General features: G+C 42.9%; 1 protein-coding gene across 1 annotated transcript in view; it reads right to left on the reverse strand.

The window, feature by feature from the left end:
- xrn1 (5'-3' exoribonuclease 1) overlaps positions 1 to 14,487 on the reverse strand; it is a 139,927-nt gene that overhangs the window by 109,450 nt on the left and 15,990 nt on the right. Inside the window, 5 exon segments of the mRNA XM_068042580.1 lie at positions 113 to 200; positions 1,283 to 1,368; positions 2,274 to 2,384; positions 3,079 to 3,188; positions 6,368 to 6,465. Coding sequence (XP_067898681.1) covers positions 113 to 200; positions 1,283 to 1,368; positions 2,274 to 2,384; positions 3,079 to 3,188; positions 6,368 to 6,465 — 493 coding nt within the window.

The raw sequence follows: 14,487 nt of genomic DNA on the forward strand, positions 1-14,487 counted from the left end.
TGAAGAAGGAAGACAAAACAGAAACTGCTACAATATCTCCATTTATACCATTTATGGTTATGTGGCAATTCAGCAGTCTATTTAAAAAAAAAGTCTCAATCCAAATACTGACCCGTACAGATGAAAACTCATAGTCAATATACTCTCTCATTAGCGACAGGTGCAGTAAGTGAAACGTAGTTTCTTCAACAGCAGCAATCCTGAAACAAACATAAATGTGATTAGCAAACATTTGTGCATCAAAATCAGAATAAGTAACTTACCTACTGAAACATCAAGAACATTAAGACAGGATTCTTGGTAGTGTGGAGGAACAGAGGGATCTTGGGGTCCATGTCCATAGATCGCTCAAAGTTGCCACCCAAGTTGATAGGGTTGTTAAGAAGGCGTATGGTGTGTTGGCTTTCATTAACAGGGGGATTGAGTTTAAGAGCCGCGAGGTTAAGCTGCAGCTCTATAAGGCCCTGGTTCGACCACACTTGGAATATTGTGTTCAGTTCTGGTCGCCTCATTATAGGAAGGATGTGGAAGCTTTAGAGAGGGTGCAGAGGAGATTTACCAGGATGCTGCCTGGACTGGAGGGCATGTCCTACGAAGAAAGATTGAGGCAGCTAGGGCTTTTCTCATTGGAGTGAAGAAGGATGAGAGGTGACTTGATAGAGGGGTACAAGATGATGAGAGGCATAGATAGAGTGGATAGTCAGAGACTTTTTCCCAGGGTGGAAAGGGCTATCATCAGAGGGCATAATTTTAAGGTGATTGGAGGAAGGTTTCGGGGAGATGTCAGAGGTAGGTTCTTTGCACAGAGAGTGGTGGGTGCGTGGAATGCGCTGCCAGCGGTGGTAGTAGAAGCAGATACATTAGGGACATTTAAGCGACTCTTGGATAGGTACATGGATGATAGTAGAATGAAGGGTAGGTAGTTAGTTTGATCTTAGAGTAGGTTAAAGGTTCGGCACAACATCGTGGGCCGAAGGGCCTGTACTGTGCTGTACTGTTCTATGAATATAAAGAACATAAAGTTTTTCTATTTTAGCCATACAGTAATGGGAAGGTATCCAGCAGAATCCAAAGATTTTTTTCTCAGAAAGGAAAGGGCTAGTGAGCCCAGTGTACTACTGCACGCCTGTGTGTGGTTAGAGTAGTATTAAACGCACTCTGTGAAATAACGAACTGACAAAGGAAACACCCAGGAAGAAAAGTTCTAGATTTCTAAGAGAGGAATAGAATAAACTTTTATTTAAAGCCTTAAGAACACTATTCAATAGGACAAAGATCCTACCTTTTCTGTGATTTCCTGCCACCAAATCGAACTTCTTCCCTCAAAAGGGAAAAATTTGGTTCATGACTTGTTAATCCAAGCATAATCTTCAGTAAACACAAATATCAGTAATTTAGCTGTACAATGGAGAGTTAATTACTTTTTTTTTAAAAAGAAACTACTTATAACCATGATGAAAGCCCTTATCCCATTCACAATGAAATTATACAAAACACAAAATATTTAATAGCCATGTGTTCTTGCATAAAAACTGCATCAATGATTTTTTTTAATATAAAAAAACTATTCAACAGTATTGAAATGTAATATTAACAATACAATATTATGTTATTAATCTATAAGTTGTGATAAAGCGAGAGTGGAACGCCAACTTTACCACCCACTGGCAGAGCAAAGTTATAGTAGGTAGGTACTAATTAGCAGACCAGATACTTCCAATCCTAAAACGATGCATCACTTTGACTGATTTGTTCAGCTATATGATGGGTGATAGTGGTTCCCAAATGGGGTGAAATAATGCAACAAGAAAGTCCTTTCAGGAAAATTAACAGTCCAGCTGCATTTTCTGCCTCAAATTATCAATAACCACAATTCTTAGTTTATCTCGTAAATATCACAATTTAGAAAAAGAATTATTCAAGGTTTTTCTTCATAATATACTCATGCAGAAAAAGTGAAAAATTGCTCAATTGTTTTAAATAAGTTCCATTTTTTAATAAAGAACACAGGGTGCGGCATCTTAAATACAATTATGTGTAAATCGCATCTGGTTTATGGAACGCCTTTCACAAAGCTGCACAGACTCAATTTATTCTATAACTTCTATGGTATTGTGAAGGGGCAAGTCAAGACCAAGTGTAACTTTCAAGTGAAGTGGGATTAAAGAGTAAGAGAGAGGACGAGGGAAAGGAGAGACCAAAGAATTTTTTTCAATATATAGATATCACTAGATAAAATTATTTTTTTCTCAAGAGTTATTTGTAATACATACTAAATCAGCATCCAGTCCATAGAGACAGTGTCTTGTATTGGGATCATGATCAGGTTTTCTTGTTTCAGCTCTAATAAATTCCATGATTTTGTGTTCTCCTTCCCCTGGGGTCTAGTAATGAAAATAAAAAATTATAAAACAGAAGTATGTATTTAAACAAAGAGTCACATACTGTAACCCTATTTGTTATTCTCATTTGCTGTTGAAAAAAACTGATTAAAGTTCAACAGTTAAATTACCAAAGACCGAAAGACTGAGTATCTCAGAATGTTAACATGTTGTCCTTCCATCTCTAGATCCAGCATTGACGAAAAGGATAAGTACAGTAAAAGGATAAACACCAGACACTTGGGCACTTAGTTATATATTAACAACTCAGGATTAACATTTTATACCAAGAAGCCCAAGTATAATGAATAAATTTACTTCTGAACACAAATTACTTACATAATCTCATGCATCCACAAAAATATTATACATAGGTTAACATTTGCTTGCCAAATTTGGAAACTAGATTCCAATTGGTAACAAATGTGGAATAAATGGAAGACCCAGGACATTTGTGTAGCAGACAAGTAAATCTACTGCATATATTTGCTCATCTTTTTCAGTATGATTTTCTAGCTTATATTTTCAAATTAATAATTTTTTTTTAAAGCGAAGTTGCCCTTTAGCAGGATTCCTTCAGAAATTAACATTTGACAGTCTACTCTCATGTCAAATTAGAAAGTCTTTTTGTCCCCCATCCACTCAGAATTTCAATTTGAGGCAAGTGCCAATTTTAGGCTAGTTAGTATTTAATTACCTCATGACCCGACAGGTACACGACGACTCCTTCCCAGGATTTGTCAGTTGAAATCTTCAGGTTTATAAAATATTTTAGCTGCTCATGTAACCTAGCCATAAAAGCAGTACCTAAAATAGAACACACAAAAATGAAAAATCCTATTTTGTCTAAACAGGCACAGAGAAAAAAATTCAAAAATGCCTCTGCACTGTAATGAGGGTGGAGTTTTCAAAATCCTTCCAGAGTTAAAGATCAGTGACTCTTATTTATACAACCAGTGCAGGTACAGGAGTAGAGCATTTTATTTTGTTTTGAAGAGTCAGAGATGGGAAAAGAAGTAACAAATTGAGTCTTGGGGCTGCATTTTACATTTCCGTAAACAAGGGCAGTCGCGGAGCCGGCGTGATATTCAGCCAGGCGGCTCATTTAAATGGCCAGGTGGACTGCCCACCCCGATGACGTGGACGGGGCAGGGGGGTCTGTCCCCGGCAACATGGCATCAGTTGCCTTTGCGCAAGCGCTGCGCCATTTTTAAAGGGCTTTGAGCCCTACAATGCAATTTAAACATTTAAAGAGAAAGTGATATTAAAAAATAAAGTAAATTGATCCTGACCCTCTCCCACAACCCCCCCAAGAACCATAGAGTTAATTAGCTGCCCTCTTTCCCCCTCCAAACACTTACCTTGTGCACCTGACCTTATCCCTCCAAAGTTCAACTTTCCACTTTACCCCTTCCCACCGTCCCCTTCACCAATGAAATGAATCTGACGACAATCCCCCATTGAAAAACTTACCTGCTCCCCCCTCCCCACCAGTGTCCCACCTCGGATTCCCAGACGGGGATCCGAAGGCAGGGGAGTGCCGGCCACCAGCACCAATATCACTCCGGGACAGGCGGCGGGAGCGCAAGTTTCATTAATTCCTATTTTAAATTTATTTGCATATGTCAATGGCACTCCCGTCGCTGAGCGGCAGGGGTGAGCCACCACGAGGCCTTGCCACCACTGGCAATATCTGACTGGGCCTTCCCGTCATCGAGGCCCATTGAGGGCCTCTGCCAAAGGCATTTTCCGGCCTCCCCCGCCACGACCCCCAACAGCGGGGGGTCTACAAAATTCCGCCCTTGGTGTCCATAAGAGAACAAAGATTTTTTTTAATTGAAGCAGCTGAGAAGTTGTTATCTCAGCTTGACCCCCTCTCCCAGCAGAAAAGTGCAAATGTGATGGTGATAGGAATCCAAAATAGGAAAATACAGAAACTAATACACAAAATTTGCACATCTACCTACCCATGTTTTTAAACCTAATCTGGTAGAGTGGCTCAAACCATGTCAGATATGCACCTTCCAGATCTCTCACTGACAGCCTGTCACTCCACCATTCAGAAGTAGTATCACACATCAACGCAGGTTTACACTTAACTATTAATGACAGCCAATGAAGAACTGAATAGTAGAATTCTACTTTGATACAATGAAAGTTGAACTATGTTGACAAAGCAGGATTATTGTGCTTATTGTAAATTAAGATGTGAATATTTGACGCAACAAATACTTTTACAGCAAATACTAGGTTTAGGCTCTGCTCCCCCACATTTATATTGTTGTTCAACTGAGAGCTTGGGGTTCATCCAAAACTTTACATTCTTTCTAGTAAACACAAAAAATGGTTTGCTATATAGTTTATAAACTAACTTCTAATTGCATTATAATTACATTACAAGGACGGTTTTAAGGATTCTTAAGTGACACCAAACATACGGACTTAAGATTACAAGCAATGGGAAAAGAGTATCAAGACAGTTTCTGTCAATCTGACTGAGCAATTAACACCATCATTGAAAATGAACTGCAGTGCTTGCTTCAAGTTAATACAAGATTTCTTACCCAAAATATATAGATGCTTACAGATGTGCTGAAGCTTTACGTTATAAATCAATTTGTTTCATTCCAAATTTCCAGTAGTTTACTTTTTCAAAAGACTACCTGTTGATAAATCTTCTGGTCGTTTGAGTCCCCAGCAAAGGTTACAGTGTTCCATATTAGTTGGAAGATGTTAATATATCAGTCAGGCCTTACCAGATTCACAGTTAAATTTTACAGTCATGGCATTTTAAGAATTGTGAATTTCATGATTTCACATATTTAAATCGTGAATTTCATGGTGTCGCAACAAACCATGAAAATGATCTATTTAAAACATGAAAAAGACAAGGGAGGTTTCTGGTTTCAAATGGCATTTATTGTATATTGAAAAACTGTTGTAAAAAGCTGACTATAAATAGGTCCCATTCTTTCCTCACTGGCTTCCAAACTCTTTCACTCAATGTGCTGCAGTAATGGTTGTGGCCATTTTGATTTGCTCATTCTGGCATGCTCACTTGTATGCTTCTCTCAAAACTGCACCGGAAGCCCTCCCTCATCTAGCCATCAGCAAGGTGAGCCTTGAGTCAATCAAAAAACGCACAACGTTCGCAACATTCCCAGCAATCAGTGAGGTGAACCTTGCGTCAAACAATAAAACATGCGATGGTCGCAACATAACCAGCCATTCGCAAGTTCAACCTTGTATCCATCAATAAAACGCGCTAAGTTCGCAAAATGGCCAATTTCATGGAGATTTCCCGGTCCATGATGCATTTTTCAAGGCTGTGAATTTGTTAGGGCCCTAATTATCAGATTTCCCAACACCTAAAAGTAGGTGGGAAGATTTAGAAGATACCAGAGCTTCTGTGCTGCAATTACTGCTGTATATCGATGACTTAAAATCAAGAAGCCAATTCTACTTTTAAAGCAATGCACCAACTCATACAGAAAGGTGATTTTTTTGGCACCCAGAACACACTAATGCCTTTTGGAAAAGGTTATTTTATTTATGTGAGCCATGATGTTCTGTTGGTGGACTATGGTACCAAAGAAAGCATCGATTCAAACCCAAAATACCCAGGAAACTCACATCAATATTTATCTTCCTGTGCCTAGAAGTGCGATGGACAATGGTAGTCTCCCTATCCTGACTGCTGCCTCAGATGAGATCAGAAACTCAGTGCAGTTGGGGAAAATCAATCCAGTAAAGTGTCTTTAGCACCACAAAAAGATGAGTGAGGTTGTCAAGTTTCCAGAATCTGGATAATAGATATTCAAATCATGGGAAAATTTGACAACTTTGATTCCGGAAATAAACTACTCCGAATCATAAATGTAAGAATTTTACTTACAGGAAATAAATTTGTACCATGATCTTATCCAGTTCAATACGTTGTAATCTGTAATAGGTTTACTTATTTTGAAGAAAAAAATGAGCATTACCTGGGGTAATACAGTTGGAGTCAAATCTAGCTTCTGTTGGAAGGTTTTCTCCTTTTTCTAAGGCTTTTTTAATTTTCTCTTCTGCTTCCTTTGCTGATCTATATTTAAGAAAATTGTTAAAATACAATGAAGCATATGGAACAGAAAATATATACATTCATGAGAGACAGACAGAAAGAACAAGGGTAGTGATTATCGATAACTGGCATGCTTCTCTCCTCCAATAATTAACGCAGAAAGAACTATAAGGAAGGTTATTGTGTCTAGCACACATACATCACACAAGTATATCAAAAATAATGTTTCAAACTTGCTGCTTTTTCTGATCTCGAAACCTACCTCACTCAACGCTAGCAGCCAGAATTACTCCTTGCTCCCTAAACTGTGTCGCTCTGCCGCTTCTTGTATTTCTCACCCATGCTTTCCCCTTTCCCTGTTCCCAACATGCCTTCCATCCAGCTCACTCCTGCCAACACTGCACCAAGCATATACCTCCAATCCTTCTGCCCCATTACGGCTCACTCCTGAAAAAGGTCATTTCACCACATTCCCCACCATAACTCATTAAGCAACTTAAACTTCTTCAATTAGCTTTCATTAAGAATGCAAAAGCATTCTAAGCAACTTTAAAATAACTTATAGCCAGTTCCAAGGTCCCTCCTCTCTTGGCAGCAGGGGGCTGGTACTTACAGACATATCTGTATTGGTGGAACTGGACAGTTCAAGGTTACTTTATCAGCCCAAGCAATATAGTGCCGGTTCCAAGGCCACAATTTGAATTGCAGCCATTGTGCTTTTCTCAATCATTGCTCATTATTCCCTTCCATGGTATCCATTATCCAGGATTCCCCCTTCCAGTATTTCCCAAACCCAATACCAATTCTCCATGTTTCCCTAGCCTGCTACCTCTGCACCCCAAAACATGCCTCTTCTTCCAGTTCAAACACACTATTTCTGCAACTACCAAACTTCAGAGTCTCCCTGCCATTTTTCCCCCAAGACCCAGAAACCTCTTGCCAATACTCCTGCACCACAACTTTTCAGCTCTTTCAACACTCCTTCACAACCCAAGATCATTCCACTCCCCTCCCATTATTTTTAATGCCTTCTACCTGGAAGCATATTGTCTCTCCTTCTCTGGATCCTGAACAAATAAACATACGAATTAGGAGCTGGAGTGGGCTATTCAGAATAGGCGGTGGCGTACTGGTATGATCACTGGACTAGTAACCCAGAGACCCAGGATATTTCTCTGGGGACATGGGTTCGAATCCCACCACAGCAGAAGATGGAATTTGAATTTAATTAATAAATCTGGAATTAAAAGCTAGTCTAATGATGGCCATGAAACCATTGTCGATTGTTGTAAAAACCCATCTGGTTCACTAATGTCCTTTAGGGAAAGAAATCTGCTGTCCTTACCTGGTCTGGCCTACATGTGACTCCAGACCCACAGCAATGTGGTTAACTCTTACATGCCCTCTGAAATGGCCTAGCAAGCCACTCAGTTGGATCTAACCGCTACAAATTCTATAAAAAGGAATGAAACCGGACGGACCACCCGGCATCGACCTAGGCACTGGAAACGACAACGGCAAACCCAACCCTGTCGACCCTGGAAAGTCCTCCTTACCAACATCTGGGGGCTTGTGCCAAAGTTGGGAGAGCTTTTCCACAGACTAGTCAAGCAACAGCCTGACATAGTCATACTCACGGAATCATACCTTACAGACAATGTCCCAGACACTGCCATCACCATCCCCGAGTATGTCCTGTCCCACCGGAAGGACAGACCCACCAGAGGTGGTGGCGCCGTGGTATACAGTAGGGAGGGAGTTGCGCTGGGAGTCCTCAACATCGACTCCAGACCCCATGAAGTCTCATGGCATCAGGTCAAACATGGGCAAGGTAACCTCCTACTGATTACCACCTACCGCCCTCCCTCAGCTGATGACTCAGTACTCCTCCATGTTGAACACCACTTGGAGGAAGCACTGAGGGTGGCAAGGGCACAAAATGTACTCTGGGTGGGGGACTTCAATGTCCATCACCAAGAGTGGCTCGGTAGCACCACTGCTGACCGAGCTGGCCGAGTCCTAATAGACATAGCTGCTAGACTCAGTCTGCGGCAGGTGGTGGGGGAACCAACACGAGGGAAAAACATACTTGACCTCGGTCCTCACCAATCTGCCTGCCGCAGATTGGTAGGAGTGACCACCACACAGTACCTGTGGAGACGAAGTCCCACCTTCACATTGAGGATACCGTCCATCGTGCTGTGTGGCACTATCACCATGCTAAATGGGATAGATTTTGAACAGATCTAGCAATGCAAAACTGGGCATCCATGAGGCGCTGTGGGCCATCAGCAGCAGCAGAATTGTACTCATCCACAATCTGTAACCTCATGGCCCGGCATATCCCCCACTCTACCAATACCATCAAGCCAGGAGACCAACCCTGGTTCAATGAAGAGTGCAGGAGGGCATGCCAGGAGCAGCACCAGGCATACCTCAAAATCAGGTGTCAACCTGGTGAAGATACAACCCAGGACTAATTGCATGCCAAACTGCGTAAGCAGCATGCGATAGACAGAGCTAAGCGATCCCATAACCAACGGATCAGATCCAAGCTCTGCAGTCCTGCCACATCCAACCCTGAATGGTGGTGGACAATTAAACAACTAACTGGAGGAGGTGGCTCCACAAATATCCCCATCCTCAATTTTGGGGGAGCCCAGCACATCAGTGCGAAAGATAAGGCTGAAGCATTTGCAACAATCTTCAGCCAGAAGTGCCGAGTTGATGATCCATCTCGTCCTCCTCCTGAAGTCCCCAGCATCACAGATGCCAGACTTCAGCCAATTCAATTCACTCCGCGTGATATCAAGAAACGACTGAAGGCACTAGATACTGCAAAAGCTATGGGCCCTGACAATATTCCGGCAATAGTTCTGAAGACCTGTGCTCCAGAACTTGCCGCGCCCCTAGCCAAGCTGTTCCGGTACAGCTACAACACTGGCATCTACCCTGCAATGTGGAAAATTGCCCAGGTACGTCCTGTACACAAAAAGCTGGACAAGTCCAACCCGGTCAATTATCGCCCCATCAGCCTACTCTCAATCATCAGTAAAGTGATGGAAGGTGTCATCAACAGTGCCATCAAGCGGCACTTGCTTAGCAATAACCTGCTCAGTGATGCTGAGTTTGGGTTCCGCCAGGGCCACTCAGCACCTGACCTCATTACAGCCTTAGTTCAAACATGGACAAAATAGCTGAACTGAAGAGGTGAGGTGAGAGTGACTGCCCTTGACATCAAGGCAGCATTTGATCGAGTATGGCATCAAGGAGCCCTAGCAAAACTGAGGTCAATGGGAATCAGGGGGAAAACCCTCTGCTGGCTGGAGTCATACCTAGCGCAAAGGAAGATGGTTGTGGTTGTTGGAGGTCAATCATCTCAGCTCCAGGACATCACTGCAGGAGTTCCTCAGGGTAGTGTCCTCGGCCCAACCATCATCAGCTGCTTCATCAATGACCTTCCTTCAATCATAAGGTCAGAAGTGGGCATGTTCGCTGATGATTGCACAATATTCAGCAGCATTCGTGACTCCTCAGATACTGAAGCAGTCCGTGTAGAAATGCAGCAAGACCTGGACAATATCCAGGCTTGGGCTGATAGGTGGCCCAACACAAGTGCCAGGCAATGACCATCTCCAACAAGAAAGAATCTAACCATCTCCCCTTGACATTCAATGGCATTACCATCGCTGAATCCCCCACTATCAACATCCTGGGGGTTACCATTGACCAGAAACTGAACTGGAGTAGCCATATAAATACCGTGGCGACAAGAGCAGGTCACAGGCTAGGAATCCTGAGGCGAGTAACTCACCTCCTGACTTGCTAAAGCCTGTCCACCATCTACAAGGCACAAGTCAGGAGTGTGATGGAATGCTCTCCACTTGCCTGGATGGGTGCAGCTCCAACAACACTCAAGAAGCTCGACACCATCCAGGACAAAGCAGCCCGCTTGATTGGCACCCATCTACAAACATTCACTCCCTCCACCACCGACACACAGTAGCAGCAGTGTGTACCATCTACAAAATGCACTGCAGCAATGAACCAAGGCTCCTTAGACAGCACCTTCCAAACCCAAGACCTCTACCAACTAGAAGGGCAAGGGCAGCAAATACATGGGAACACCACCACCTGCAGGTTCCCCTCCAAGTCACACACCATCCTGACTTGGAACTATATCGCCATTCCTTCACTGTCGCTGGGTCAAAATCCTGGAACTCCCTTCCTAACAGCACTGTGGGTCTACCTACCCCAAATGGACTGCAGCGGTTCGAGAAGGCAGCTCACCACCACCTTCTCAAGGCAATTAGGGATGGGCAATAAATGCTGGCATAGCCAGTGACGCCCACATCCCATGAATGAAAATAAAAATTCGGCCTCTTTGAGCCTGCTCCGCCATTTAATAAGATCATGGCTGATACGATTGTGGCCACGATTCCTTTTTCCCGTCTATCCCAATACCTTTTGACTCCCTTATTAGTCAAGATTTATCTACCTCTGCCTTAAAAATATTCAATGACCTTGCTTCCACTGCTCTATGGGGAAAGAGAGTTCCAAAGACTCTCAACCCTCAGAGAAAAAATTTCTCCTCCTCTCTGTCTTAAATGGGAAACCCTCTTTTTTTAAGACTGTGTCCCCTAGCTCAAGTTTCTTCCATAAGGGGAAACGTCTTTCAGCATCCAACCTGTAAAGTCCCCTCAGGATCTTATATGTTTCACTAAGATCACCTCTCATTCTTCTAAACTCCAATGGATACAGACCCAACCTGTCCAACCTTTCCTCATAAGATAACTCCCCCACCCCCATCCCAGGTATCAGTTGAGTGAACCTTCCCTGCACTGCCTCTAATGCATTTATATCCTTTCTTAAATAAGGAGACAAAAACTGTATACAGTATTCCAGATGTGGTCTCATCAATACCCTATACAACTGTCGCAAAACATACCTACTTTTATATTCCATTCCCCGAGCAATAAATGACAACATTCCATTTGCCTTCCTAATCACTTGCTGCATCTGCATACCAACCTTTGAGAATCTTACTAGTAAGACAGATAAATTGAGGGCATTGATTAACACATGGAAATATTATACTATTGCTATCACAGAGATATGGTTGAGGGAAGGGCAGGACTGGCAGCTCAATATTCCAGGGTATCGAATCTTCAGGCGTGACCGGGGGTTGGGGGGGGCTGTAGAAGAGGAGGTGGCATTGTACGTTGCACTGTTGATCAAGGAGTCAATTACTGCAGTAAGGAGGGATGATATCTTAGAAGGTTCCTCAAATGAGACCATATGGGTAGAACTTAAAAACAAAAAGGGGGCAATCACTTTGCTGGGAGTATACTACAGGCCTCCTAACAGTCAGGGGGAGATAGAGGAGCAGATATGTAGGCAAATCTCAGAGGTGTAAAAATAATAGGGTAATAATAGTAGGGGATCCAAGAGAGCTTTTTGAGCCAGCACGTAGAAAGTCCTACAAGAGAAGGGGCAGTACTGGACCTAATCCTAGGGAATGCAGCTGGACAAGTGGTAGAAGTGTCAGTGGGGAAGCATTTCGGGGATAGTGACCATAACTCTGTAAGATTTAAGGTAGTTATGGAAAAGGACAAAGATGGACAGGAAATAAAGGTACTGAATTGGGGAAGGCCGATTTTAATATGATAAAACAGGATCTGGCCAAAGTGGACTGCGAGCAGCTACTTGTAGGAAAGTCTACATCAGACCAGTGGGAGTCATTCAAAAATGAAAGAGTGTGTGTTTAGGGCCAACATTTTCCCAAAAAGGTGAAGGGTAGGACCAACAAGTCCAGGGAACCCTGGATGTCAAGGGACACAGAGGATTGGATAAGGCAAAAAAAAAAAGGAGGATCATGGTAGATTCAGAGGGATGAAAACAGTGGTGGCCCTACAGGAATACAGAAAGTGTAGCGGGGTATCTAAAAAATTAATTAGGAGAGCCAAGAGGGAGCATGAAAAAACACTGGCGAGCCAAGGTAAAGGAAAATCCCAAGGCATTTTATAAGTATATTAAGGGCAAGAGGATAACCAGGGAAAGAGTAGGGCCCATTAGGGACCAAAGTGGCAATCTGTGTGTGGAGCCGGAGGATGTAGGTGAGGTTTTAAATGATTACTTTTCATCTGTGTTCATTATGGAGAAGGACAATGTAGGTGTAGTGATCAGGGAGGGGGATGGTGATATACTTGAACAAATTAGCATTGAAAGGGAGGAGGTATTAGGTGTTTTAGCGGGCTTAAAAGTGGATAAATCCCCAGGCCCAGATGTGATGTATCTCAGGCTATTATGTGAGGCAAGGGAAGAGATTGGTGCTCTGACACAAATTTTCAAATCCTCTCTGGCCACAGGAGAGGTGCCAGAGGACTGGAGAACAGCAAACGTGGCACCATTATTCAAGAAGGTTAGTAGGGATTAACCAGGTAATTACAGGCTGGCGAGTCTAACATCAGTGGCAGGGAAACTGTTGGAAAAAATTCTGAGGGACAGGATTAATGTCCACTTGGAGAGGCAGGGATTAAACAAGCATAGTCATCTTGGCTTTGTCAGGGGGAAATCATGTCGAACAAATTTGATTGAATTTTTCAAGGAGGTGACTATGTAGATGAGGGTAAAGCAGTTGATGTAGTCTACATGGACTTCAGTAAGGCTTTTGATAAGGTCCCGCATAGGAGATTGGTTAAGAAGGTAAGAGCCCATGGGATCCAGGGCAATTTGGCAAATAGAATCCAAAATTGGCTTAGTGGCAGGAGGCAGAGGGTGAAGGTCGAGGGTTGTTTTTGCGATTGGAAGCCTGTGACCAGTGGTGTACCGGAGCGATCGGTGCTGGGATCCTTGCTGTTTGTAGAGTCCATTAATGATTTAGATGTGAATAATAGGAGGTATCATCACTAAGTTTGCAGATGACGTGAAAATTGGTGGTGTCGTAAATAGTGAGGAGGAATGCCTTAGATTACAGGACAATATAGATGGGCTGGTAAGATGGGCAGAGCAGTGGCAAACGGAATTTAATCCTGAGAAGTGTGAGGTGATACATTCTGGGAGGACTAACAAGGCAAGGGAATATACAATGGGTGGTAGGATCCTAGGAAGTACAGAAGGTCAGAAGGACCTTAGTACGCTTATCCATAGATCACTGAAGGCAGCAGCACAGGTAGATAAGGTGGTTAGGAAGGCATATGGGATACTTTCCTTTATTAGTCAAGGCACAGAATATAAGAGCAGGGAGGTTATGATGGAGCCGTATAAAACGCTAGTTAGGCCACAGCTGGAGTACTGTGTACAGTTCTGGTTGCTACACTATAGGAAGGATGTGATTGCACTGGACAGGGTGAAGAGTAGATTCACCAGGATGTTGCCTGGGCTGGAGCATTTCAGCTATGAAGAGAGACTGGATAGGCTAGGGTTGTTTTCCTTAGAGCAGAGAAGGATGAGGGGGGAACCTGATTGAGGTATACAAAATTATGAGGGGCATAGATAAGGTAGATAGGAAGAAACGTTCCCTTAGCAGATGTGTCAATAACCAGGGGGCATAGATTTAAGGTAAGGAGCAGAAAAGAAATTAGAAAAATATGTGGATATAGACTAGGATAGAGGGGGACCTCGGGGCAGGTGTGGCTTGGTGTGCAAAGGGAATGGGGGTAGAGGCAACTGAATAGATAGTCTCAATTTTAGGGACAAAGAAGTCCATGAGTTTCTTGTACTTGGAGATGAGGGGTGGAGAGGTTTAAGGAGACAGTTGGTAATGGAGTAATGAAGCAATGGGGTTAGCTTTGCTTTCCAGGATAGTCATACAGACAGACAGATCAATATTCAACTACTTGATGATTCAGGGTATCACTGCTCCCTTGAAAATCCCTTTCAAATTTATTTTACATAGAAACAGGTGTAGGCAATTCAGTGCTCAAGACTGCTCCACCATCTAACTAAAAATCATGGCTGATCTCCTTACCTAACAAAAATCTCAAATTCTTGAAAATTTCAACTGACCCAGGATCTACAGCCTTTTAGTGGAGTTTTCCAGGT

The sequence above is a fragment of the Heterodontus francisci genome, chromosome 11 (genome assembly GCF_036365525.1).
Source record: "Heterodontus francisci isolate sHetFra1 chromosome 11, sHetFra1.hap1, whole genome shotgun sequence".
Classification (NCBI taxonomy): Eukaryota; Metazoa; Chordata; class Chondrichthyes; order Heterodontiformes; family Heterodontidae; genus Heterodontus; species Heterodontus francisci.